The 24,598-nt window shown below is 46.5% G+C and overlaps 1 protein-coding gene across 1 annotated transcript in view; it reads right to left on the bottom strand.

Moving 5' to 3' along the window:
- Window positions 1–16,443: 16,443 nt before the first annotated feature.
- Window positions 16,444–24,598, bottom strand: part of SYT16 (synaptotagmin 16) — a 96,421-nt gene continuing 88,266 nt past the window's right edge. Inside the window, exon 6 of the mRNA XM_041419496.1 lies at window positions 16,444–16,841. Coding sequence (XP_041275430.1) covers window positions 16,528–16,841 — 314 coding nt within the window. The 3' untranslated portion in view covers window positions 16,444–16,527. The remainder of the gene's footprint in view (window positions 16,842–24,598) is intronic.

A 24,598-nucleotide genomic window follows, 5' to 3' on the forward strand; every position in this document is an offset into this window, starting at 1 on the left:
CTGCCGTGGTGGATCAAGGAGAAACACACATGGCTCAGGTGGCAAAACCAGGACAAACACGGCGAGCAGCTGGACCACAAGAGGACAAAGTGCTATTTCAGCATCCCCACAGGGCTTAGTAACAGGGATAAATACGAGTTCTGATGTTACACCCAATTCTCTAACTTTGACCTTGCTTCCTGGAGTCCCTTTCACACATCAGGAAAGCAGATAAAACATTAAGAAAAAAACATTTCAGTCTCTCAGTGGTGTAGCTATAACCTACTCAGAGCAAATGCTGCAAAAATACAGCTTCTCCTCTAAATATCCGGATGTTTCTGGAGCTAGAACATTAATTCTGCCCAAATCCCCTCTTAAAATGGCACATTATTTTCTCCATTAATTCTTGTCAACCTCAGAGGAAAGCTAAAGGGCTACTATTAAAACCATGCCATTATTTTGAGTAGCAGCATTCATTTTCTATCATACACACTCACGCTGCCTGCAGAGCAGTACAGGTCTGGGGAAAGTCAGATTCCCATTTCACTTTAACAGGGTGCACATTTCAGAGTTTGCCTGACATACATTTTCCAGGCTGATGCCTTGCCTTCCGGGTGAAGTATTTGGCACGCTGTAGTAAGAACATCTCCCACTCTCATGGGGAAAAACCATCACAGACACATGTGTCTACCTAAACTCTGCACTTTTACATGTGTGTGCCAGAGACACTCAGACTTTTTGAGTACACGAACGAAATTAGACATGTCTAAACCCTGCAAGAGAGAAAGGAAAAGAGAGCTGGTATGTGTGCGTACTCGTGTCTCGCAGCTATAAGACAACTATATTTAGACAGTTGTGTCATCCCAGAGATGACAGCATTAACAGGCGATAGAAAGAGGAGCTATGGTTACTTTTCAGAGTTCAGCTCTGACCGTAAAAAGGGGACTCTGATCGAAATGACCTTTGGTAGATTCCGGCAGAGCAGCAGCACCTCTGCCCATGGCACTGCGGGACGCGCGGAGCCTCCCTCTCGGCTCTTCCCTCTCCCACGCTGCAGCAAAGCCACGAGAGCTCCCAAACAAACGCAAAACTTACTCCACGCCAACAGCCACCTGCTAAACCCTTTGGAACAGATCCCACCAGCAAAGCCCCACACCACCTCGCTGACACGGGCAACCCCACAGCTCGCTGCCCCCGGCCGGCTCAGCGGCACTCACCGAGCGAGCCCCGGCTCCAGAGGGAGGGCTGCTCCGTCCTTCCCTCGCTGCTCCTGGAGGAGGTGGTGGCGGTGCTGCTGGTGGCGGTGGCGGCGGTGGTGGCAGCTCCTGCGGGTCCCTGCAGCCACTGAGGAGCGCATCACCTCCCGGCCGCAGCCCGCGGAGGTGGGTGCCCAGATGTTCCCCGCGCGGATTGGTCCAGCGGGAGCAGATGTTGCCCGGTTGCTAGGAGCGTTGCTAGGAGCGCTGCTAGGAGACGGTGACGCTCTCTCCATCACTGGCGCGACTCGAGGCCGCGGGGAGGGAGGGAGGGAAGGAGAAAGAGGAAGGGAGGAGGAAGAGGGGAGGAGGGAGGAGCAGGTCCCGCCACCGGGATGCTCCGCGCCGGGCCGTGCCGTGCCGGTCTGCGGGGTGAGCCGGAGGATGGAGAGGGTGCCGCGGCTCAGAGCTGGACAGGCGGTGAGGAGCTGCAGAGGATGGGGACGTGAGACGCCAGAACCGGGAGGGGGGAGCAGCCCGGGGAGAGGGCGGGCAAGGGGGGCCATAAAACCTCCCGTCAGGGCGGACTGAGGGATGCGCGGAGCGGGCCGGCACCGCGGAGGTGCCCAGCGCTCCCTGCGGCGCTGAGAGGAGGAGAGAGCTCTGCTCGCTTCAGGGCAAGACCGGGAGAAACACAACCCAGTGCCTGGAAGGGCTGGAGGGAGAGGAGTCCAATTCGGTCCTGCTGGCAGAGAGCCGAACTCTTCTGCTCTCCTACTTGGTCATGTTCCTCTTCCCTCCCAATTTATCATTCTCCCTTTTCCCTCCATCAGATTCTGGCCCATTTTTTCCCCTGAGCTTTTGGGATGTTGCACCACGGTGCCTTGGGTCCCACCCTGGGACTTACACCCATGATCCCATGGCCAGAAATTGGATTGCTGTAGGGAAAAAAGCTGCACAGCAAAACTACCCAGAGCACTTCTCAAATGAAAGAGCATGTCACTGTGGGGTAAGACAACTGCATCTCAGCCAGATAGGAGGATTTTACTGCTGAGCACACTCCTTAGGGCAATGGGTGGGTTACCAGGCTAAGTCTACACTCACAACCAAGGGTCCACCCAGAAAAAGATTAAAAGCAGTCAGTAAAATCTTACCTGTATAATACAGTGTGCAGAAAGAGGGGAAATCCCTTTTCCTGAAAGTCTAGCTCTGTATGTAAATAGTGGAGGATAGGAAAGAAAAAAAAAAAAAAAAGGGTTTTTTTTTTTTTTTTTTTTTAAAAAAAAGAAAAACACACCAGCTATGTGTAGGGACCTTCCCTGGAAGAAGTGGGTCACTCCCGGAGTGAAAAGGAGTTGCACAAGATGAGCTTTTCTGGACAGCCAGGTTGGTGCCAATGGCTGCACTGGAGTTACTGGTGCAGCACTGGCTTAGATCAGCCCCAGCACCAAGCCTGGGCTTTGATCAGGGCTTCCCTGAGAAACATCTCTAGACAATAAATTTTCCTCTATACCTGCCAGATGTTTTCCATTTCCTCACAACCACTATGGATAACACTGCTGCTCCTGACAGACTCAGGCTCATGCCACAGCCACCCTATCCAAGTACTTATTCCAGCCCAGAGAATCTCAGAATGGTTTGGGTTGGAAGAGACCTTAAAGATCATCTTGTTCCACCCCCTGCCATGGGCAGGGACTCTTCCCACTACACCATGTTGCTCAAAGCCCCATCCAGCCTTGAACACTTCCAAAACAACTACTGCCGCCTCCCATCCTGATACTAAAGGTGACTCAAAGGCTCAGGCAGTGCCAGAAAAAAGGCAAGGTGCAATGGGAACATATTCATTTTGACAGCATTTGAAGCTCCTGGGCAATTCCCAGTTCTCCTGTGATCTATAAGATGTCTAATGCATATTCTATCAGGTCACTGATAGAAGGGCACAGGGAGTTCTCCTCCCTCTGGTTGCTCCATGAAGGTTCTGCAGAGGATTTTGCACCAGGCTTTGTCCTCCTCCCTCTTAGACAGTGGGAATGGAGGCACACTGCATTTGGCATTCACCTACATCAATATTTCACCCAAATTTTAACAAACTGGGTCTTGGCAAGCCTGAGACTCAGCTAGCACATGTCAATGCAGCAGTTTCAGATCACTTATTGGCTTGACTTGGATCACCTGGCTGTGTTTGGTACTCAGTGTGCACAAACATGGGCACACATGGCTCCCCTGGTCTTTGCAGCTTGAGGAAAGATCACTCACGGCCACGTACTTACTTCAAATGATCTCTGAAGCTCTGCTTCTTTTATTGAGAAGTCAAATGAATCTCCAACTAATTTCAAATTTGAATTTTCTAGGACAATAGGAAGGCACTAGAATTTAATTGATTTTGATTACCTACCTTATTATTATGCTGTCAGTAGCAGTAGTTCAGGTTGGTGTAATTTTAAATTTACTGTGAGGTGAATCTGACATTTCCCTACTGCTGAATCGAAGACTTGAGCGATTCTTCAGCTCTTCACAAAGATGTTGTAATTAATTCAGTAACATCCCTTCTGTAAGCAGAGATAGAAAAGGAAGACACAAAAAGCACCTACTCCATGCCTAAGAGCTGAATGAACGACAGCATCACTCACTCCAATCTCTGTGAAATTTACTGTATTTTTTCTAACAATCTAGACAATTTCTACTGCAAAGGCACATCTTCCCCTCGCCTGTCAGCAAAAAAGCAGGACTTACTAGCAGGCAATAATATAGAACCCAAAGGTCAGATATGTTCCCTCAGCTGGATCCAAGAAGTGTTTCCATCCCCTGATCAGCCCTGAGGAAATTCTTCCACAATCTAAGTGTAGCTGCTTTTCTTTGCCCACTTTCCAAGGGGGCAGAGTGCAGGGAAGCAGATCCCCTGCCAGGGTAAAGCAGCTCTGTTCTGCTGGTTCAAAGGGACCTCCATCAGGAAGGAGAGAAGATGCTCCACCTCACCCCATCCTATCTCCTTCCTCCTGCCATGGAAGCTCGAGAAATCACCTCCCTCCTTGTCTGGAGGGGAGTTTTCCCCTGTGCCAGGGATGCCTGGTCAGGAATCACTGCCCAGCTGACTCACACAGTGTTTTAGTGCAGCAGAAATTCAACAGACCCATGAAATGGGACCGAAGTCTCTATTGACAGGGATATTATTTGAGAAGACAAGATTTTAAATGTGTGCTGCACAAGACAAAACCTGGATAGGCAGACAGTAGAAGAGCAGCTTTTTCCTTTACTTTTAGTTTTTCTACAGCAAGATTGCCTGACATATTCAGTGCTATAACAAATACATGTTTTTAAATGGTTTAGAGCAATTGGAAATATAAAACCCCAGAACATTTGCATTTACTTTAACTGTCTCACAGAATTAGAAAAAAAAAAAAATCTGTTCCTTCATTTCAAAGCAGTTATGTCTCCTCAAGTCAAGTGTTTAAAAAAATGAATTAAATTAATGTGCTCTTTCGAATTCAAGCACCAAACATTCAAAAGACGTCTGTAGGAAAGCACCAGCCCTCCCAGGCTGCATATACCTACACAGGTGCTGCATTTCTAAACACAGCATGCAGAAGGTATTTTCAAAAGATAAAATGCACCCAAAATGTTCTGCATTTGTACCTGAGAAGTTTCAGATGTGAGGAGCTGCATCCTGGGATAGGTTTTATCCTTGGCCTGCCCCACTCAGACACAGACCCTCAAAAGCTCTCCCAGCCATTGGCTTGTCACAGCAAATGAAGATGAGTAGCTCCAGCTTCTGGAGCCTGTTCAAGCCTCCCAGTGGTTGGCCAGCCTCAGAGGGACCAGATGCCTTCAGAGGCTAATCCTTCCTCCATCTAAAATGCAGACAGCTCTTGTTCTTTCTGTCCTAGAACACTCTTTTTCACCTCTATCTTCCAACTCATTGTACAAGAAAATTTGTTGTTATTTTAATTTTTTGAAAATTTTTTCTTTTACCTTTTTACATTTGAGAAAAACTTTTTAAAACCTTCTGAAACAAGCTGGGGAAGAGCAGAAAAAATGAAGTTCATTTTCCTACATATCTGTGCTCTTTACCCCCTACACTCTCCCCACATCCCCAGCCAAATTCCAACATGTCCTTTTGTATACCCCCAGCTCAACCAGAGGCAGCACATGCTGGAACTGTCACAATGGGCCAGCTCACCAACCCTTGGCCATCAAACCCATTCCTTTCTGCTTCTCTGGAAATGATCCTCTGCCAGCTGACAAAATCTGTAGAAGCATAGCTGCCTTTGAGACAGTTACCCTGCTCTCAAATGTGATTGAAATTGGCCAACCTGTTAAAAAGTGATGGTGGTGGAAGAGAGACTGGCGAGGAGACAGATGGCAGACAGCTCAGCTTTAGCCTCCACTGAGCTGATTGAGAAGTGGGAATGCTTTCACCCTCTCGTGAAAAATTATATCACTCTTTCACTGAAGTTCAAAACTTAGTTTCCTGACATTAAAAATGTGACTTTTCCAAGTGGTCAAAAATTAGGATAAAAAAAATAAATAAAATAAAAAAGGATGTCTTGACAAAACAGCACTTGGTGCTTTGCCAAGGCATGAAGTCATTCTAAAGAATTAAAATGCAGCTGGAGGAAGGACAGGATAATCAGAAGGATAAAACACAACACAGCCGGGAGCCCGGCAGGGCCCACACGTGCTCATGCTGAGCAGTGCTGTCCCAGCAGGAGCAGCAAGTGGAGTGCCGAGCCCTTGCATTTACATGGTGGTGCTGTAGACAGAGCACAAACCTGAGTTTTTATTACCAAATCCATGGGCAGCCTCATTTGGGCCAAGCTGACCTAGTGCTGGCACCAAGACCTATGGCTCTCCCCGAGTTCAGGGGCAGCAGCTCCATCGTGGTGTGTGCTGAGCTCACGTGGGGTCATCGCAGGGTCAGAGGTGAGTCTGCCTGCCAACCCTGGGCTGATTAGCCCTGAACTGGGAATGAGCCTGGGAAAACCCTCCTGAGGCTGAGGACACCCCCACAAGGCCAGAGTGAGGTGTAGGAGCAACAGTGGAGAGTGGTGTTCCCAGCAGGGCCCACGTCCTCCGGAGCCATCACCGGCATCCCTCGGCACTGGGGTTACTGGGGAGGAAGGAGGAGGGTGAGTTGGTGGGAGAGCTGAGGCTGGTTGATTGGGCAGGGAGAATTTGAAGTGGTTTTTCAGAAAATGCATGGGGGAAGCAGTGATAGGATAACCAAGCCAGGAAAACGCTGTCCTGGTACCAGCTCAGAGCCTGGCAGCAGCGCCCACCTGAGCTCCCAAACCCCTGAGCAAATTGCAGACAGTGTCTGGCTCTGCAGATCCCCCTCTGTGCCTGGAGGAGCTGCTGGGGCACTGCTGCAACCCAGAGCAGACCCCAGCCCACCCTGCAGCTCCTGCCAGCCCTCTCAGCTGAGCCTGGTCACCCACAAACACCAGCCCTTAGCAAAACATGTATTATTTCACCCCCAGTTCACAGCAAGGAGGGTGAGTTTTCCCAAACTCCCTGTTTTTTTCTCTGAGCCTCCCAGCATATCCCATTTCTCCCCTGTCTTTAAGATGAAGGGCCCTGGGCTGGGTTTTCTGTGTCCTCAGACATGTCTTGTATCAGCTGCCTTTGCTGAGGTTTCCAGGCACTGAAGCTACCAACTGTTGCCAGAAAAAGAAACTCTATTTCAGGGCTGGTCCTGGAAAGCCAACCCTGTGGGTGCCAGCAGGGCTGCAGAAATCGTGGTTTCTCATGTCTCCCTCAAATCTGGCACTGCTATTCTGAGAGGAACAAACTAACCCCAGTTCAAAGTCACCAATCTGGGGAGTTTTTAGCTTCTATCACTCTCCATCTTAATGTGGGCAGGGATTACAACTGCAACCTGCCAGAAGTGAACCACTCACAAACACATCATGACCAAAGGTAGATGCAAACATAAGTAGCCACCAGACACTGACACACCCTTTGTTGGCCCAATTTCACCACTCCAACTCATCATTTGAGCTCTTACCTTTGTTTCCACCAAGCCGCCCCAGCTTTGATGGGGGCATCCCTCCATGCCCCATACACACAGCTGGGATGGCAGCAAGGCTGGTGTCACACAGCAAGGACACTGGTGACACTGACTGTGTGCCCTGGTGCAGGTGCCAGCACATCACAGGTGTGCAGGGGAAATGTTGAGTCCAGGGTACCACCCAGAGGGGGCTGGAGGGGCTTCTCCCCCAACTCCTGCCAGGCTGGATGAGACAGCAGGGAAGAGCAGCTGTCAAAGGCGCAGCCAGAACTTTTCCTTCCCCACACAGAGCTGGCTGAACAGCTCCATGCAGAGGGAAGCAGAGACATGATGGTGATGCCTTAGGATTTAGCTTTTATGTTTTTCAGATCCTGCTTTAGTGTGTAACTCTAAAACTCCATAGCCTGTCAGCTGCTGTTGTCCCATTTTGTTCAGACAAAACAACTCCTCTCTAGGCCTGAAACCCAAGGATGCCTCCTTGTCTCAGGCCCTGAGAGATGCAAACAGTGAATTGTGGGGGGCAAACTTGGAGTAAATAACTTCGTTACCTGAAACTGTAATTGGAGGATTAACCCCTGATGCATAAACAGAAAAAACTGTATGAAAAACTTGTGACCATTGTCCATCTTGGGAGTAGCCCCTCAGGGGCTTTGGCTGCCCAAGGTGCACCTAGTGAAGGACTTCAATAAATACCTGCTTTTATTCTTTTAATTTTGTCTTGCCTCTGTTTCAGACAGCCACTCCAAGGCATCAGTGGGAGATGGGAATCTCTTCAGCCCCTGAAACACCCCAGCCTGCTGCCACAGGGCCCCTGTGTCCATGTGGCTGGACACGGGGACCAAGGGCAGGCAGACACTTCCCATTCCTCCCAGTCCTGCATTATGCACCAGGCACCTGCATCCCTGCTCTGAACAAAGCACGTCCCCCTCTCCTGGATGCATATTCACTCTGTTCTGCCACAGTGAGAACAAAAAGGAAGATAGGCTGGGTTTGCATGTCTACATGAGCCATCTGCTTCTGTTTTATTGATAAACCTGGAACAGCAGCATTCTCCATAAGAAAATAAGACTGTTTCTAAGGTGTGGACAGCTGTGTGTGTGCAGGGGTAGTTTCAGCTCAGAATTCTGCAGAAGCTGGGTTTAATGCTGATTTTTTTCCAGTCATATATCATCTAGACATTAGTATTCCTAGCACAGCATATAATTAGCAAGACGCAATATATTGTATGATCATGCACGTTAGCACTTAAGTAAAATAAAAAATGTTTCATTGTCAAATACATGAAAAGCTAAGAATAAACCCATACCAGTTTTCCAGTTGAACATCTAAACATCTTTTCCTTGTTTCTTTCATTTTTTCATCAGTTTTGCACCGCAGCTATCTCTTTCAATCACATACCCAGCAAGTCAAACAATGCTCACACCATCCCAGTGGCCCCTCACCAGTCAATGCCAACCATTCAGTAACTAGATTCAAGGTACAATTTTCAGTGCAAACCTTTGATCTTTACAAAAGTTAAAAGGACATATAAATTTGTTTCTTATAACTTTCACAGTAGGAAAAGTTCTCCCTCTGTAGATTTATTTACCATAAAAATAATTCATCAATAAATGCAAGCTCTAGAAGCCTTGCCTTTGCACCAACAGAAGTTAAGGCCGTGGCATTTTTATTAATTTGTCTGTATTGTTATTTTTTAAAGTAAACAATTTATAGATAAATTTTGTGCTTGTCCAGAGTGGTTGTGGATGTGCAAGTGCTCAGGGCCAGGCTGGATGGGGCTCTGAGGAACCTCGTCTAGTGGGAGATTTCACATGCCAGGGGGTTGGAGTGAGGTGGTCTTTAGGGTTCTTTCCAACCCAAACCATTCAGTGGCTCTGTGATCTCAGGCTGGGAAAGGCAGCTGAGATCTCCATTGCTCCTGGTGCTCCCTCAGCCACGGGGCTGAATCACTCCAAACACCAACCAGCTCTCTGTGCTGAGGAGATAACAGCAGAGAAGGGAGAAATATGAAATGCTCTACCAAACACCAGGGGGGAGGTCAATAGGAGGCTCACAACACTGTCCTGTGGAAACAAACCCCAGGAGGGACATCTGTCCACCCACAAAGCTCCTGAGGGGAACAACTCCCACCTCATGGAAAACAAGGAGGAAACAGGACAAGGACACACCTCAGTGTCCAGCTGTGCCCGCAACAGAGACAGCACAACCCTGCCAGAGATGGTATATTGTTCCAATATAGAAAGAAGTCAATACACACTAAAAATAACTTATTACGTTCTGTGTATTTAAATCAACAGTCAAATATACATTGAGATGTGCTTCATGCAAATGCCCCACGGCACTCTGCCATAAAAACCATTTTTTATATATACACACACACACATAAATGTCACACAGTATTTAAATGCTAAGTCTACCAAATGATTACTTCATTTACTCTTCTTGACAAACAAAACCCTCTGCTGGGAAAAGTCAATGAAGTTACAGCTGAGAATAAAGCCCAGCAAGACACAAACCACAGCAATGCCAGCAGAGGAATACAGGAGAGATGTGATACCACTTTAATTGGAAAACTTGTGCTTGAGGTGCCACAAAGTGACAAAGGATTGGAGGACAGGTTTTATCCTGAGCACCATGAACATAAAATATTGCTACCAGGAACTGACCTGCCTTGGACCAGACCTCTGTAGATATTAATGAGAGGATGGGAGATGCAGTGATGGAGACAGAATGAAGGAAAAACACCTGGAAAGTGCTAACAAGACATAACAGGGATGAGAAAAGCTGGCAAAATTAAATGATTTTTTTTTCCTGGTTGCTAATGAAGAGAGAAATTTGCAATGTTACCCTAAGAGAAATGAAGGGAGAGGGAAGTATTTGGCATGATGAAGTGACTTCCCTGAAGGTCACAGCTAATTAATGGTTGTGGGGCTCAGGAAGAATCCTGCTTTTGTGTGAACTCTAAATCCTTGTTCCTCACCCATGGCCAATATCAGCTTTTTGTCTCTTGTTTCTCAGTAAAATCAGCTCACACTGGGAATGACTCTACAGGGGACAAACACCTCCAGAATATTTGGTGTCTATTTGATGTCCCCCACCACAGCCAGAGGAAATACAAAAGCAAGGAGGAAACATCCTTAGCTCCTCACACCTGCAGCTGCCAAAACAGCTGTGATTTCTGTTAAGCAAAAAAAAAAAAAAAAAAAAAAAAAAACTTTCCAATTTCCTTGAGAGATGAGCAAGTAACAGGTCTGAATGGAGTTTCACAGCTCCCATCTGGCTTTTGTGTTTCTTCCTCAACTATTTCCAACCCCAGCTGCCTAATACTGACTGGGGGCAACCCAGTGACCATACAGGTTTTTGGTGTGTGAGATCACAGACTTTCACAGCCTACCTGCATCACTAGCTGCAGTTTCTTTCTGCTCCACCAGTGATACCTCAGAGGATTCATGGGTTAATGCCCCTGTGATAGGCAATGCCCTAATCCTATGTAGGTTTCCAAATTAAGACCAAAAAAAACCTCCCATCACTGGAATTTTGTCTGCCTTCTGCAAGAATTAGGTTTTCCCTGCTCTAGGTGTAAAGACCTGTCTAGTGACAGAGCTTTGCTAAGGTTGTTCAGCTTTGCAGAGAGATCTCAAAATTCATCCACACAGGACAAACTCAGGAGCAGAGAAGAGGGGGAAGAATCTCACCTTCAGCCTTCTGTTTTGGGGGACCAGCACAGGAGAGCCCAGCCCAGAGCTCTCCTCTTGTCCCTTTATTTGTATAGAGGGTTTGTGTGGAGAAGAGAGGGGTTGTAATGCCAAAAGAGATGAATGGCATCTACCAGGTTTTTTATTGAGGCTACAGTATTGACCTATATCTTTACAAAGGTGAAAAAACATGGATAGCTGTGTGGGTTAAGCAGGAGCATCTTCCTGCTGCCAGCTGGCAAACAGCTTGGGGATTACAGCATGAGGATTAATAGCCTTTGTCATTTGTAAGTGCAGATGCTAACCTTACTCATATGACAGACTGATCTTCTTTGGATTCTGTGCCTGTTTGCTGTTCCAGAAAGATGACCTTGGGCTGCTGTGAGAGACAAAATATTTACACATTCATTTCTTAGGGCCCACAGCGTAGGCTGCAGGAAGACACAAGCTCACTGTGCACTGAATAAAAAAGCTGTGTGCCTTCAGCAGAGCTGGAGCTCAAGAGTCATGCAGAGAAACTGGGTTTCAGCTCAGGCTTGATGCCACTGCAGCCTGGCTGTGCTGCTTTCTGGAGTAAGGAGTGAGCAAATTCCCAGCTCTACAGCAGCACAAGCACACCAAGAGCCTTCCCCTCCTGCCTCTCTCCCCCGCCACCACCCTCCCACCACTGCCTGGGCTTTTCATTTCTTGCATGACAGCTTGTTAAATCCTCAGCAGATCCCAAATAAACACCCAGACCAGCTCTGTGGAATTATCTTGGATGCCTCTCCAAGCTTTAGGATCTGTCATCTTCTGGCTGCTTGTATCATAGAAGCAGATGAGCTCAGAGCCAGCACTGCTTCCTGGGATATGAGAATGTATTTGTTGGGGTATCACATGCTGGAGGGAAAAACCTGCCTCGTTCAAAGTGTGAGCTTCTCCACAAACCCTGGCTGCTTTGTTTCTTCCCCTCAAACCATAGCTGCAAACACCACACTTAGCACGTTTTAAATGGAAAGAGGATGTTCCTGCATACTAATTCCTGCAGGCTCCATTGTCCTTTTGCAGAGCACAATGCCCATGAGAAAAGGAAGACAGCAAATACAAACCAGGATCTTTCTTCTGTCATTAACTTGGTCCACACTGAGGGTGTTACTCTGTAAATATTTAAGTGTCACAACCCAACCAACAAACTTCAAACTTCACCAGTGGACAAGAGAGCAGGGAGGCAAGGTCTTGATCAGGAACATCACAGTTTTGAGATGACCCCTCTGGGAGGGGATAATATGATGGAGAAGGCCAATTCTTTGCTCAGCTTTTCAGTCCACCTTTCATGCTGAAGGGCAGAAGGCAGGAGAGATGAGAGAGAGGCAGAGAGATGAAGTGCTGTGATCACAGAGATTAAAAATGATGATAAATATGGGAGTGGAAACCAAGCACTGCAGGCACGCCAGCTCCAAGGTCACTGCCAGCTCCAGCTGAAGGGGAAAATGAAATGCCACCAGAAGAAAAGCCTGCTCCTCTGCCAGGCTGCCACCTTCAGCTTTAACCTGGGAAAATGATCAATAGCAGCTGGCAGCCTTTGTATCTGTGCATCCAGGAACTTCTAACGCCATCCATGACTGAAGATCAGTCAGCTTTGTAAAGCACCAAATAACTCCTCGGGATCTGCAGCCGCTAAAAATACACCCAAGCATTGTCCACCTAGCCGGGAGCTGCACAGCCCACACTGCCCCTGGAGGGAAAGGCAGACAAGGCAGAGCAACAGGAACCAGCAGGCCACAGCAGGGCCCAGCTAATTAAAGACACCGGCAAAAAGGAAACCCAGACAAATCAAAGGATGTGGAAGATGATCCAGATAAAGCCTTTGCAAATGGGCACTTCAGTGAGCGGTTGCTGCAGCTCAGTGGGCTAAAAAAGGAACTCGCTTCTGTGGGCATCAGTTGAAGATCACTGTTATTATGGGGAGTATAAACACGGTGAGATCACTCTGTTCTGTTGTCAATAAACATTAAAAAAGGAAAAATAAAATAGCAGCAGAGAGCGTGGCAGGATGAGGGCATGGCGGCTGGGGAGAGAACAAGGAAAGAACAGGCTGCAATCAGCTGAACAATGCTGTTCAAGATACAGAGATATATCCAGGGCGCTTGCCCATAATACTCTGGGCCAATGCAGTTAATCCCTTTCCATATTTTCAGGCTTTTTTTTCTTTTTAAGACAATTCAAATAAACTATAAAGAGATTACAAACAGGGGTGTCAAAGGGGAACAAATTATGTTAGAAAACATCCATAATCTAGACCTGTAAGTTCCCAAGCATTCCAGAACCAGGTTATCCATTCCTATTCTGCTCCCTGAAATCCCCATGGCCTTCTCACAGCTGTTCTCCCCACCTGGAACCCCACAGGAGCAGAGAGCATCAGCATCCATATGGAGAAGGCCGGGGGAGCACAGGGTCTACCAGCCATCCATGAGTCAAGTGAGAGTCAGGATTCCCAAGGAATGGAAAACTTCCTGGAAATTCAGCCTTGTCAGCCACTTCCAAAGGAAACAAGGGGTTAAAGCAGTGACTAAAAGGGCAGTGGTGTTTACATAAGAAAGACCACAAGCACAAGCCCAGCCTGTATCAATATTAGCAATGACTAATTCAATCTGTCAATGGGAAGAATTTACAGGAGCCTTGGAATATGCCAGAGCTGCTGCAAAGCCTCCATTTCACAGACAGTCAATAATGGAAGGAAAAATAAACCACAAAAGCAATAAAAATCTCAAAACATAGCTAGCAAACACGAGTACCCCCAGCACCTGGTTCATCCCAAGATTCCTGAATTTCTCCATTGCTTTAGTAGGAACATAAAGAATCCCACAAAAGTAATTCTCAAGGCATGGACATACCAAGAGTTTTGGCAATAGCTCTAAAAACCCAAAGGTCCTGCTGCCACAGCCCTTGCCCCCTCCCTCCAACATTTTCTGATAAAGGGTACAATAAAAGGGTAAAATGTGGCAGCAAGGACAGCAACCTGCTTCCCTTGGACAGCAAAGTTTTAACACATGCTTGGGCATTGACTTACTCTAAGTAAGCCATTTTCTCTGACTCCAAAAACTCTACAATGAAATTATACATTAAAATTCAATTCCCTTAATACCATATCTTCAGAAAAGATCTTAATGTGAAAACAGCATGGAAGTCCAAACCCTGTGTACTTCATTTTTAAAAAAAAATATCTTTTTCATTAGGCTGTTTTTTTTTTTAATCATGTTGTTATAAATCTGGGTTATCTCCAGTTCACTGCTGAAATGTATTATGAACTTAGCTAATCATGAAGCATAGGCAAGGCTTTGCAGGTTCAAGAAGTTCTGAAGAAAATCTCAGTAAGTTTATTACACCCACACATTCCAGGTAATAAAATTAATTATAAACACTTGCATATACATTTTATGCAGTTCAGGACAAAAGATGGAGAGACTGTAAAACAACTAGAATCAGCAAATGCACCTTTTGAATTGGGCTGTTTCCTTTACTTTTTTTTTTTTTTTTCCCCCAGCAGAAAAGTGTATGATAAATTAAATTCTATTCCACTGGTCACCACTCAGATGTTCACTTTTTCTTGCATTGGTAATGCAGCAGCTTTGGCAGTGCAGTCAAGAACACATTTGTTGGGTGAGCTGCATTTGGGATATGCCCTGTTTTGTGTTTCAAAGCCCCAGTAGTGCAAAGCAGATGTGCCAGCTTATCTAGACAGTGGAGGAAAACCCTCCTGCATAGGATACCCTGGAAAAATGATGCTCAGAGGTGATAAGAAGATACAAGAGCGTGGTCTGTAGAATAACTTGTATCACCTGTGGCAGAAGTGCTTCTCCGTGCAGATTATTCTGTCTGCCTCCTGAGGCCACACAGAGCCTCTGTGACACCAAGTGATAGCCTGTGACTGTCACAGCAGTGCCCTCAGGGCCTGTCTAGCCTGGATGTGACAAAAACCAGCACCAAGGACCAATTTTGGTCAAACAGCCAGTGCCAAAATTTGCATTAGTTAGATTTGCACAGCACCATTGAAGCAAAGGAAGTGGCTGTGGTGCAGGAGGAGGCAGAATTTGGTGCCAGGTCTCTGTAAATGGCAAAAACAAACCCTGAAGTGACTCAGTAAAGACAAACCTCTTCAGCAAAATATTTCCTGTGTCTTGCTGTCATCAGCAGGAGTGGAGAAAAGACAGTCCTCTCCTAGAGAGTGTGGGGAATGGGAGATTGGGCAGCTGATAGCATTTGGAGATCTCAGCACCTCACTGCCTGCATTCCACTGAGGAGGAACCTACTCCTTTGTGTCACACACAGCACTGCAACAACCAAAACTTAGCCAAGCAGCAGACTGGGACACATCCTCCATCCATCATCTCCATGACTTCAGCTCACAGAGACAGGAAAAGAGATTAAAATGGAAAAGGACAGTGTAGTCTGAAAAGTAACCACGTGACAGTGTCATCACCTCATCCAGCAAGACTGCTCCTTGCATTGCTTTCAGCTGGAGGCAGGAAGAACAATTCAATTCTTTTCTCCAGTGCTAGTTCAGGAGGGCCAGCAGCCCCCTGGATCCTATTCCTGGCCTGCAAGAGAGCTCCTTCCCCAGGTTAGGTGACGTGGTCTGGCATCCTCTACTGCTCAGCATGCCAGAACCAGTCCCCTTCCCTATCCCAAGGAGATATTACAGGAGTTTTGAGGAAGAGCCCTCAGCAAACTGAGTAGTGCTTTGCTGAATCACAGAAAAACCACAGTTCTGAAGCCCTCTCCTGTAATGCTCACAGAATGCTTTTCTGAACGAACCTCACTTCTAAAAATCACATTAACACATGGGCAAAAGGATGCAGAAAGAAGTGAGTCAGGCACAAAGGTGGCTGTGCAGTTTGTTCTGGTCTTTTTTGGTATTTGTGATGACAGAAGCCATAACTTCAAGTAAACATCTAAACATGCATTGTATAATGCAATATAAAACTGATGCTTGTTATCTCTTGTGCAAACCTATATCAATGCAGGCTAACAGGTGCACAGGGTGCTTAATTAAAAATACCAGTAGTGTTTAGTCCTTATATCAATTGTTAGTACAGGAGAACAGTAGGAATGTCTAGGCACTTAAAAGTTGACAGAGAATTCAAGAGTGCTTTCTCATGCTGCCTGAAAAATATATCATCCAGTCTACAGTGGTATCAAATGCTTATTTCTAGGACTTAGAAACATGATAATAAAAGGGAGAGGATGTGATCTGCATGCAGGTTAGCTTTTTTGGGAGCTATCTGCGCGGCAAGAGTATTTGCAAACTTCATTAATATAAATAAGGGAGAAGGGGGAAGTGAGAGTTTACCCCAGAAGAAAACAGCATCACATCAGAATCAGTCTGTGGTGATTAAGCCGACGGAAAAATGAGGAAGACAATGTCCAAGGAAAGGATTTTCCAAGTATTCCCACTGCTTCTCACTAGGGTTGATTATGTGGATGTAGAAAATGCAGGGCAAGATGGTAAGGCAAGAACTAAACTTGCTTCCCAGGCCTTGCCACCTTTGATACCCACGGTGAGCGGGCAGGTTAAAGCTGCGTGCCCTGCCAGAGCTGGTTTCTGCTGGCAGAGAACAAGGGGAGCCAGCCAGCCCTTTGTGCCAGGACCTGCAGGCTGCCCTGGTCCCCACTAGGACTCCAGCAGCGTGTGCCACCTGCAGACCTGTGTCCCCTGCGACTCCCTCATCTCCTGCCAGTGGCTCTGCTCCTCCTCCCCGCTGCTGCTCTGGCCCATGGAGATCCAGCCAACCATCTCCTTGCGCTTCATGCTGCGCCTGTTGTAGATGGAGATCAGCAGGGTGACGTCAGAGAGCTGGAAGAGGGCGACCTGGAAGATGAAAGTCTCCTTGTAGACAGGGTTGGGCTGTCCCCGGCGGATGGAGGTCTTGCAGCGAGACATCTCCTGACCCACCGAGTTGCGCAGGCAGAGCTTTCCGTAGGTGTCTAAGACAAAAAAAAAAAAAAAAAAAAAAAAAAAAAAGAGGAAATGACATGTTTGGGGCAGGTGACAAGCTAAATGAAAGTCCCAGGCAGTCAAAAAACACACCCCAAAAACCATCCAAGCAGAGCAGTTTAGTCTGCAGTGAACAGCACATGAGGGCTGGATGGCGTTCATGGTAAAATCCATGGGATGAGAAGCAGAAGATGAAAGCATCTCTGGGACTTTCTCGTATTCAGCTGAGGAGAAGAGAAAACTGATGCATGTTTCAGCCCCACTCTGTTGCAGTATATATCACAGTCAAGACAGCCATGATACCCAGAGTATCCCCATACAATTTCAGAAAGCTTCAGGCATCTGCCCATACAGAGTAACATCATGTCACTTCAGAAGACTGCTTCTCTTGTTCTTTAGCCCAACCTTTTGTACCCCTCACGTTCATGCACTGCCCCTGTGTGCCTCTGCTCCCTTTGGTGGTTGGTCAGTGCCCCGGGCACTCCATGGCTCATTGCTGTCAGTGCTGCTCACAGCTGCACCCACTGGGGATGAGGCTCAGCCACAGCCCCACTCCCAGTCACCACAAACTTTGTGCCTACAGCACTCTCTTGGAAAGAACAGGATATCAGGTGTCCAGTCCTAGCAAACCTGTCTAACCAAAACTATGAGCATCTCCATGGATTCTCCACTTCAAATGGTGTCTCCACCTTCCCTTCCTCTCCCTAAAAATCAAGCTTCATTGGGCTGTCTTACCCAGGCTTCCCTCAGCTGCCCTTGCCTTTCCACCACTCTCTATGATCTATTGTTTGAGATACCAAACAATGAGGGTCTTTAAAAGGAGGGGAAAAAACCCTGCATAAACAGTGAAATTATTTGATCTCCATAATAGTTTCATATTTTTTCCAAATTCTCATATTACTTTTTTGGTGGGTCAATTTTATTTACAATTTAAGTCCATACAAGGAGTGAAACATGCTTAGCAAATACAAGGAAAGGATGGTCCAATTTAGTGCTCCTGTAAATCTACTCTTTAAATTCCTGCTGTCTCCTGTATTAATCAGTTCTCCTCTGTTGCATGGTTGATAATACTGTGGTGTCAGAGCTCCCAGGGCTCCACAGACACAGCTCAGTGTAAGTTTTCACCTTGCTCTGCACATGACAGTGACAGATTGCTTGGCTAGACAAGTCCTCTGCTAACCTCTCCATAATCTGTGCCTGGGTTCCTGCAAGTGAGTATTATTTCAGAGTGTGCTGAAGATAGGAAATAAATAACAAGCCTCCATCTCTTGTCTGCAGCATTTCTGTCCTCTTCTGTTCCCGTTTGATGTGCTATTTTACGCACTTATCTACTGAGCAACACAAGGTGTGAAATTACACTTCAGGTGTGAAAACACTTCCACGTCTCCAAAGCAGGGCTTCCCGCTCCTCTCAAACTGTTCCACTGAAAAAGCTGTCAGGAGGCTGACAATCAAGGAGCAAATTGTGAGCCTGCACAGCTGTACAGCTATCGAGTTACTGCGGGGAAAGTTCAGCCCAGCCATTAGCTGGGGGTGCCAGCTTGGCTCCCAGCATAACGCTGGGGATGAAGAGGATCTTGCCAGCAAAGACCAGCTTGTCACACAGAAAGGAAAAGCTTTGATTCAATTTCCTGATTGTGTCTGGGAAGGAAAAAAAAAAAAAAAACCACTTTATTGAAAGGTAGACTAATTTCCACTGTAATATTCAGTGTTGAGGGACTGAAATCTGTAACAACTTCAGGCCCATCAGGAACACAAAGCCCAAGAGAGGACCCTCTGTTCCAGCTTGACTCAATGTGAGACCAGACACAACTCCTACAGTATTTGTAGGGATGTCACTGTACTTGGCACTGACAAACCACAATGTGCACTGAAACACTCCTCATGTGTAAGTCCTGGCAGCTGGTCTAGACTTCAGGCAACTCCCTGAAAATGAAGATAAGTAGGAGTTTTATGAATTTTTTTTAATGTGTTCATCTTTTTTTTTTTTTTTTTTTTTTTTTTTTTTTTTTTGAAAAGGGGATTTCAAAATTTTGGAAGAATTCCACCAGGCTGATTTTTGAATAGAAACTAGCAGGTAATTTATACAATTCTCTGTTTGAACTTCAAAATTTTTCTTTCTTTCCACAACCAACCCAGCATTACCTTCCTATGCTATTTTAGGGAAAGGTGTCCCACACATGCCTGCATCTCTTTTTCTCAGAAGACAGGGAAAGCACTGAGGTCTAGATTTTACTTTTAGTATACCTTGCTGTCATACTTCCTTCTGACTTTCACCAGTACTGGCAGCTCAGGTGAGATTCATCACACCTAACTGCAGGCACATTCATCTGAACAGTGCCCAAAGGAGTCAACCAATTCATAATCCAAAAAGCAGATGCCATAATTCAGCACTGATCTAGCAGACAGTGATACCAGTACAGATGATTTAGGTGTTAACACAAAACAAGTGCCACAGCTAAAGCACATCATGGATACTGTTTCAGCGTGTCCCAGTTAATTTTGTAGGCAATGAATGGATGAATGTCTTACACTCATAAACTCCAGGATGTCACATCCCTGACTGAGGCCTCAGCTTCTGCAAGTGAGGGATAACACAGCTGGCTTTGAGGAAAATGGGCAGCACACCACCAGTGAGTTAAAGTCAGAAAAGTTGGCTTTTTCTTTAATATATGTCATATTTCTACATAATTCTGCACCAAGACCCCATCTGTTCAGTACCAAGGTGGGTGGGGATTCTGCATGTATCTTCTGGATCAGGCTGGAAGGAGACTGTGCTCAGGGCAGAGCTAATACCAGGAGTCCTATTCACCCCCAGGAAAACACAGGCACAAAACCAGTGCAAGTCAACTAAATCATGCAGCTAATTCTCCTCAAGTTTATTCCACTGGGTGTATTTTACCAGCCAAACGAATCAAGCTTGCCTGAACAGAAATAAAAGAGTAGGTGTGGATTGTATATTTAGCATCTGAAATTTGCTTTGCAGAGTTGGTACATACAAGGCTGAGCTGTTATTCTGCTTCACTAACTAAATTTTAAGATTGTAGTTTTCCCTTCTGCATTGTGCTCTTTGCAGCATCTTTTTGGGTATCTCATCAGAAAACACAGCTTTTCTTGTGATCCAGTCTGGTCCTCTGGGATGGAAAGCTCTCCCCTCCTGTTGACTTTGCCAAAGAAAATCCATCCCCAGTTACACAGTGAAATTAGTGGAGCTACAGCAAGGATGAACTCAACGATTTACTGAGGAATGTATGTGTAAGAGCATCTATTCATTACGAAGGCAAACATTTTCCACCTAATTACATGCTCAGGTTCAGTAATGGCCTCATTACCGTGTGTCTCAGCACTCTGTGCTCTTCACAGTGTTTACTTTTGTGCCACCTCCATCAAGCACAAAAGGAAAAGAGATTAGGGCTGACATTCTTTAAAATGCTCACCTTCTGTTTAGGCACCCGTCTCACTGACATGAGGAAGAGTCAGACCTCTAAATATCTGGGAGTGTCTGAGCCTGCAGCTTGCCCACGGTTACACAGAAGTCTGTGAAGATTCAAGAACAAAGTCTAATTTTGCCACGACCAATTTTAGCACCCCATCTACCAGGCTCTCCTTTCCATACAGGTTTTGGAAGAGAAGTTCTTGCTGCATTCAGAGCATTTTTACTCTGAACTTATCTTGCCTCTCTGGTATGAGTAGACTGCCCAATGTCCAAGTGTACATAAAATATCAACATCTCAGCATTTAATACCAGACTGAAAAGCACTAAATCAAGGAATGCTGTAATAAGCCAGACACATTTTGGGCTTGTGCTGCATCCTCTTAGTCCAGAGGGCTGGGCAAACCTCTCCTCGTGCAGACTGCTCTGTCTCCGTCAACCATCAAACACCTCTGGAGAGTTCATCTGCAAAGGCAATCAGTTTTTCCAGGATTCTTCTAATGACCCATTTCTGTCATGATTCTTCTGAGAGAACTAACTGATAATGACAACTCAGGGGAATAATCAACTGTAATTTATGCATTCCTGTTTTTGGAGCAGGGACCATAGCGAGCGTTCTGCTCTCACTAACTGAGCACCACCATTATTAGTAAAGCTGACCCGTGAGCAAGAGCACTGCAAATACAAAAGCATCCAACCCCCTGCTTGAATTTATATTTAGAAAGGAAGTAAACAACCAAAGACTCCTGACCCCTCACGTCTGAGGACTGCAGGGTACCGCACAGCGCCGTGCGGACTTTCCCACCCGCGCTCCAGGCAAGCTAGCTCATTTCCAAAAGCAGGATAACCATGTCAGCATGCTGCAATCCAGACTAATAACAGTCACAGTAGAAGAAAGCCTTGGGCCTGGAGCTTAATTTCCCCCAGCTGGCAAGCCCACGCTCCCAGCCTACATAATAAACGGCAGCGCCGCGTGGCAAAGCAGCCCCAGAGCTCGACTCTGTGCTGCTCTGTACAGGCAGCTCGACGTGAGGGCTCAGTTTGAGGCCCAGAAGACCATTAGTGCTGGCTTTCCCTCCCCTTTCAACCAGCAGTGCAGCAGAACACTGAACATTCACGCTCTGAGCCGGGCTCACTGCAGCTGGATCAGTAAAATAGCAGGGAGGAGGATTAGACCCAAGCTTCTGATCCCAACTCCACGTCATGAAAGTCTGGATTAAGGCAGTTTATGGCCTACTGTATAAATCATACAAGAGCTGGGAGCTGCCTACTACATTGCTGAGAAGCCAACTTTCCTTTCCCTGTTCCACCAAGCCTCTTCTCAGGTTCCCTCTCCCGGGGCTGGCAGCTCTCTCACAGGGGAGAGGCTGGGATCTGGCAACCTTCACAACATGTGAGTCATAAGAGAACAGACCAGCAGTGCCTTTAATTTAAAATGCAGCAGAAAAGAAAGCCCTGGTCCTCTGGAAGGAGGAGGAAATTGCTGGCATCAGTGACATGCAAGAGGGGCAGGAGATCAGGGCTCCCTGGAAGCAACTGCACAGGTCTCTCAGGAAGGAAAGCTTCTTCTGGAGCACCCAGGATCTCAGTTCTTCAGTGATCCTCCTCTGCTGCCCCAACACCCCATGTCCACTCCATTTCACAGCACCAGCCCTCTCCTGGGCTGGCGTCAGGCTGCAGAGCCAGTTCACTCCCCAGCCCTGAGGAGGTGCAGCTTCAGCCCGGGCTGACACAGCTAAAGCAGGGCACAGACACCTCTCGGGATACACAACATGACTCTCTTCTAATAAGGGCATTTCTACTCTTTCCCACATCAGTGCATTGCTGCTCCCTCAGAGAGGGGCTGGAGCTTTACCAGAGAAAGCAGGGATGCACAGCCGAGCAGATCAGGAGGCAGGGATGCACACCTGCCCAGCAACGGGAGCAGCAGGATGTAAGGATGCTTAAGCCCGGCTTTTGTCACCTCCAGCAGCAGTGCCCACGGGCATGGCTTGATTACACAGCCTGTGATCAGATCTCCTGCAAACGCTGCTGCTGCTCGGCATTGCCACTGCAGGTCCCCACTAAACATTCAGCTCCAGCTGAAATTTGGAATTAGGATGGCTCCACTCTTGTAGATATGGCTTTTTTCTTCTGCCTGTTTCAGGAGGGGATGAATTTTCTTGTTCACAGCCATGGGAAAGAATCAGCATCCATCCACTTCAAGTGCAGTCCTTTGATTCAGAAAAATCTTCATTTCTATACCCAGCAACTGTATAATGGACTGTGCTTTTCACAGACCTTTTAGAAAACTAAAGCTATTGAAAACATTACTGGATAACCACCCACTATCCCAGGATGTCTAATTATTACGGAGTATCCCCCTCAAAAATCTCACAGTTGCTCCTTGAAAGTCCCTTTTTCACTTGTTTTGACTGTGACACCTGTTCTCCTGAGCCTGCTCAGTCCCAGGCCCCACATGTGCTGGGAGAGCTGTACCCCATCCACCCAACAGCACCCAGCACCACACACAGCAGTACATCCATGAAAATATGGCATCTGCTGCTTCTCTCACAAATACTCCCAAATCCCCAGCGATTTTGTGACTCAGGAACTTCCTCAGCCAGAGGCTTTGTATTTAACAATCCTCTGTGGAACTTTCTCTGTGGATTTCTCCTGTGCTGCACAGAACTGAAGCAGGCTTCCAGCACCCATGGCATTCTGTAGGGAGAAATTTTACAGCTCAGGTGAAGAGCTGTCTCCCCTTCAGAACCTGCTCCCTCCTTGCTTCCTTTTACCATCCTCTGGTTTTGTCTCAGAAGACAGTGAATTCTGTTGTTAATTCACTTTCTCAATGACACTTAGAGACCTCCGTGAATCCACCCCCACCTCCTTTTGTTGTAGCATCGTAGGAGGCACAGTCTATTCAGCTGGAAGCTGCTCCCATTCCCCTGATTGTCTCCAACACTCCTCACCACATCTTTCCAGTCCTGCCATATTCTGTTTGAACAGAGGAAGGCAGAACTGCAAATGGTGTTCATTACACCAGCAAATGTGTATTTACAATCAAATACCAATTTTCCATTTTGTCCACCTTAACTTTGGGGGTTTTTTTTCACTGCTATTGGTGACCCTTGAGTTGACATTTTCCTGCAGCTATTTACCATAAGCCTAATATTTCACTCCCAAGTGGCTCTGAGTCCATCCAGATCACGTTTGAATTCCACCTGTGTCCCCATGCAATATCTTACACTCATCCACACTTCCTCTTCCACCTCACTGCCCAGCTGCTCATTACTGAGACATCCTCCTGGGGCTCCTTGCATCTGGCCTCATCTTTTCCACCCAGAACAAAGCTTCCTCAGCTGTTCTTACTATAAGCTTATTCCAGCTATATTCATGGATGGGCAACAAGAATGTGCAGAAGGAGAGGTGGTTTTCTACAGTCTCACTGTCATCCACTGGCAAGCACTCAGCAGCAAGAAGCTTCCCAGCACATCTACTCCTCTGTTATCCAATGTCTGGAGGACTGAATCCATCCCAGCTTGCCCTGGCACAGATCCCTCTTCTATTACTGATGACATAGGAATATGAATCACAAAGCTTTAGGAGCTCAAGCAAGTTCCCTGTTCAGAGCAAGATAGGCAGGTTAAAAGTTAATTTATTTTATTCAACTTCCTGGCCTGCTTTGAAGCAATTAAAGGAATTAACCTGTGCCTTTGTTCTCCAGGAATGTAACAGGGATAATAACTTTTCTTCCCTCAAAAATAAGCTGATAAAATAAAATCCTCTAGTGGCTTTCAAGCACTGTGATCCCAGAGCAAATAGGATCCTAATGTAAAGATCCTAATTTTCCTATGGGAACATTTTCTGTACCTGTTGGCATTGTTACCTGTGGCTCAGATAGCTGTTTGTTTTCAGACAAGTCTTTACTTCAAGAATTTCTCCTGTTCCCCATAGAAATCCTGATAGCTTGTTCTCTCCCCTCCTGTCTTTTCCAGCATCAGTGCTATTGTATTTGTTTAATGGGGTTAATATGCTGCTGGTATAATAATGATCATGCACGGATGCAATTATTATGTGTGATTAATTCTGCAGCTGCCAAAAAGCTTGGAGGACTTTTCTTAGGCGAGGGAATAACTTCACAATAGTTCTTCTCACATCACATTACACACAGACATAAACCCCAAAAGAAATGCAGAAGGGAACAGAAGGAAGGCTGGATTAGAGGAGACAGAGCTGCCCCCAGCAGAGCAGCTGATGAAGGTTTAGCATCACATAGGCAGACACATTTCTGTGCTTTGTGCTTATGCACTGACTAGCTCAAATGATTCCT

Source organism: Onychostruthus taczanowskii, unplaced genomic scaffold (genome assembly GCF_017590055.1).
Source record: "Onychostruthus taczanowskii isolate IOZ18803 unplaced genomic scaffold, ASM1759005v1 scaffold1, whole genome shotgun sequence".
Taxonomy (NCBI): Eukaryota; Metazoa; Chordata; class Aves; order Passeriformes; family Passeridae; genus Onychostruthus; species Onychostruthus taczanowskii.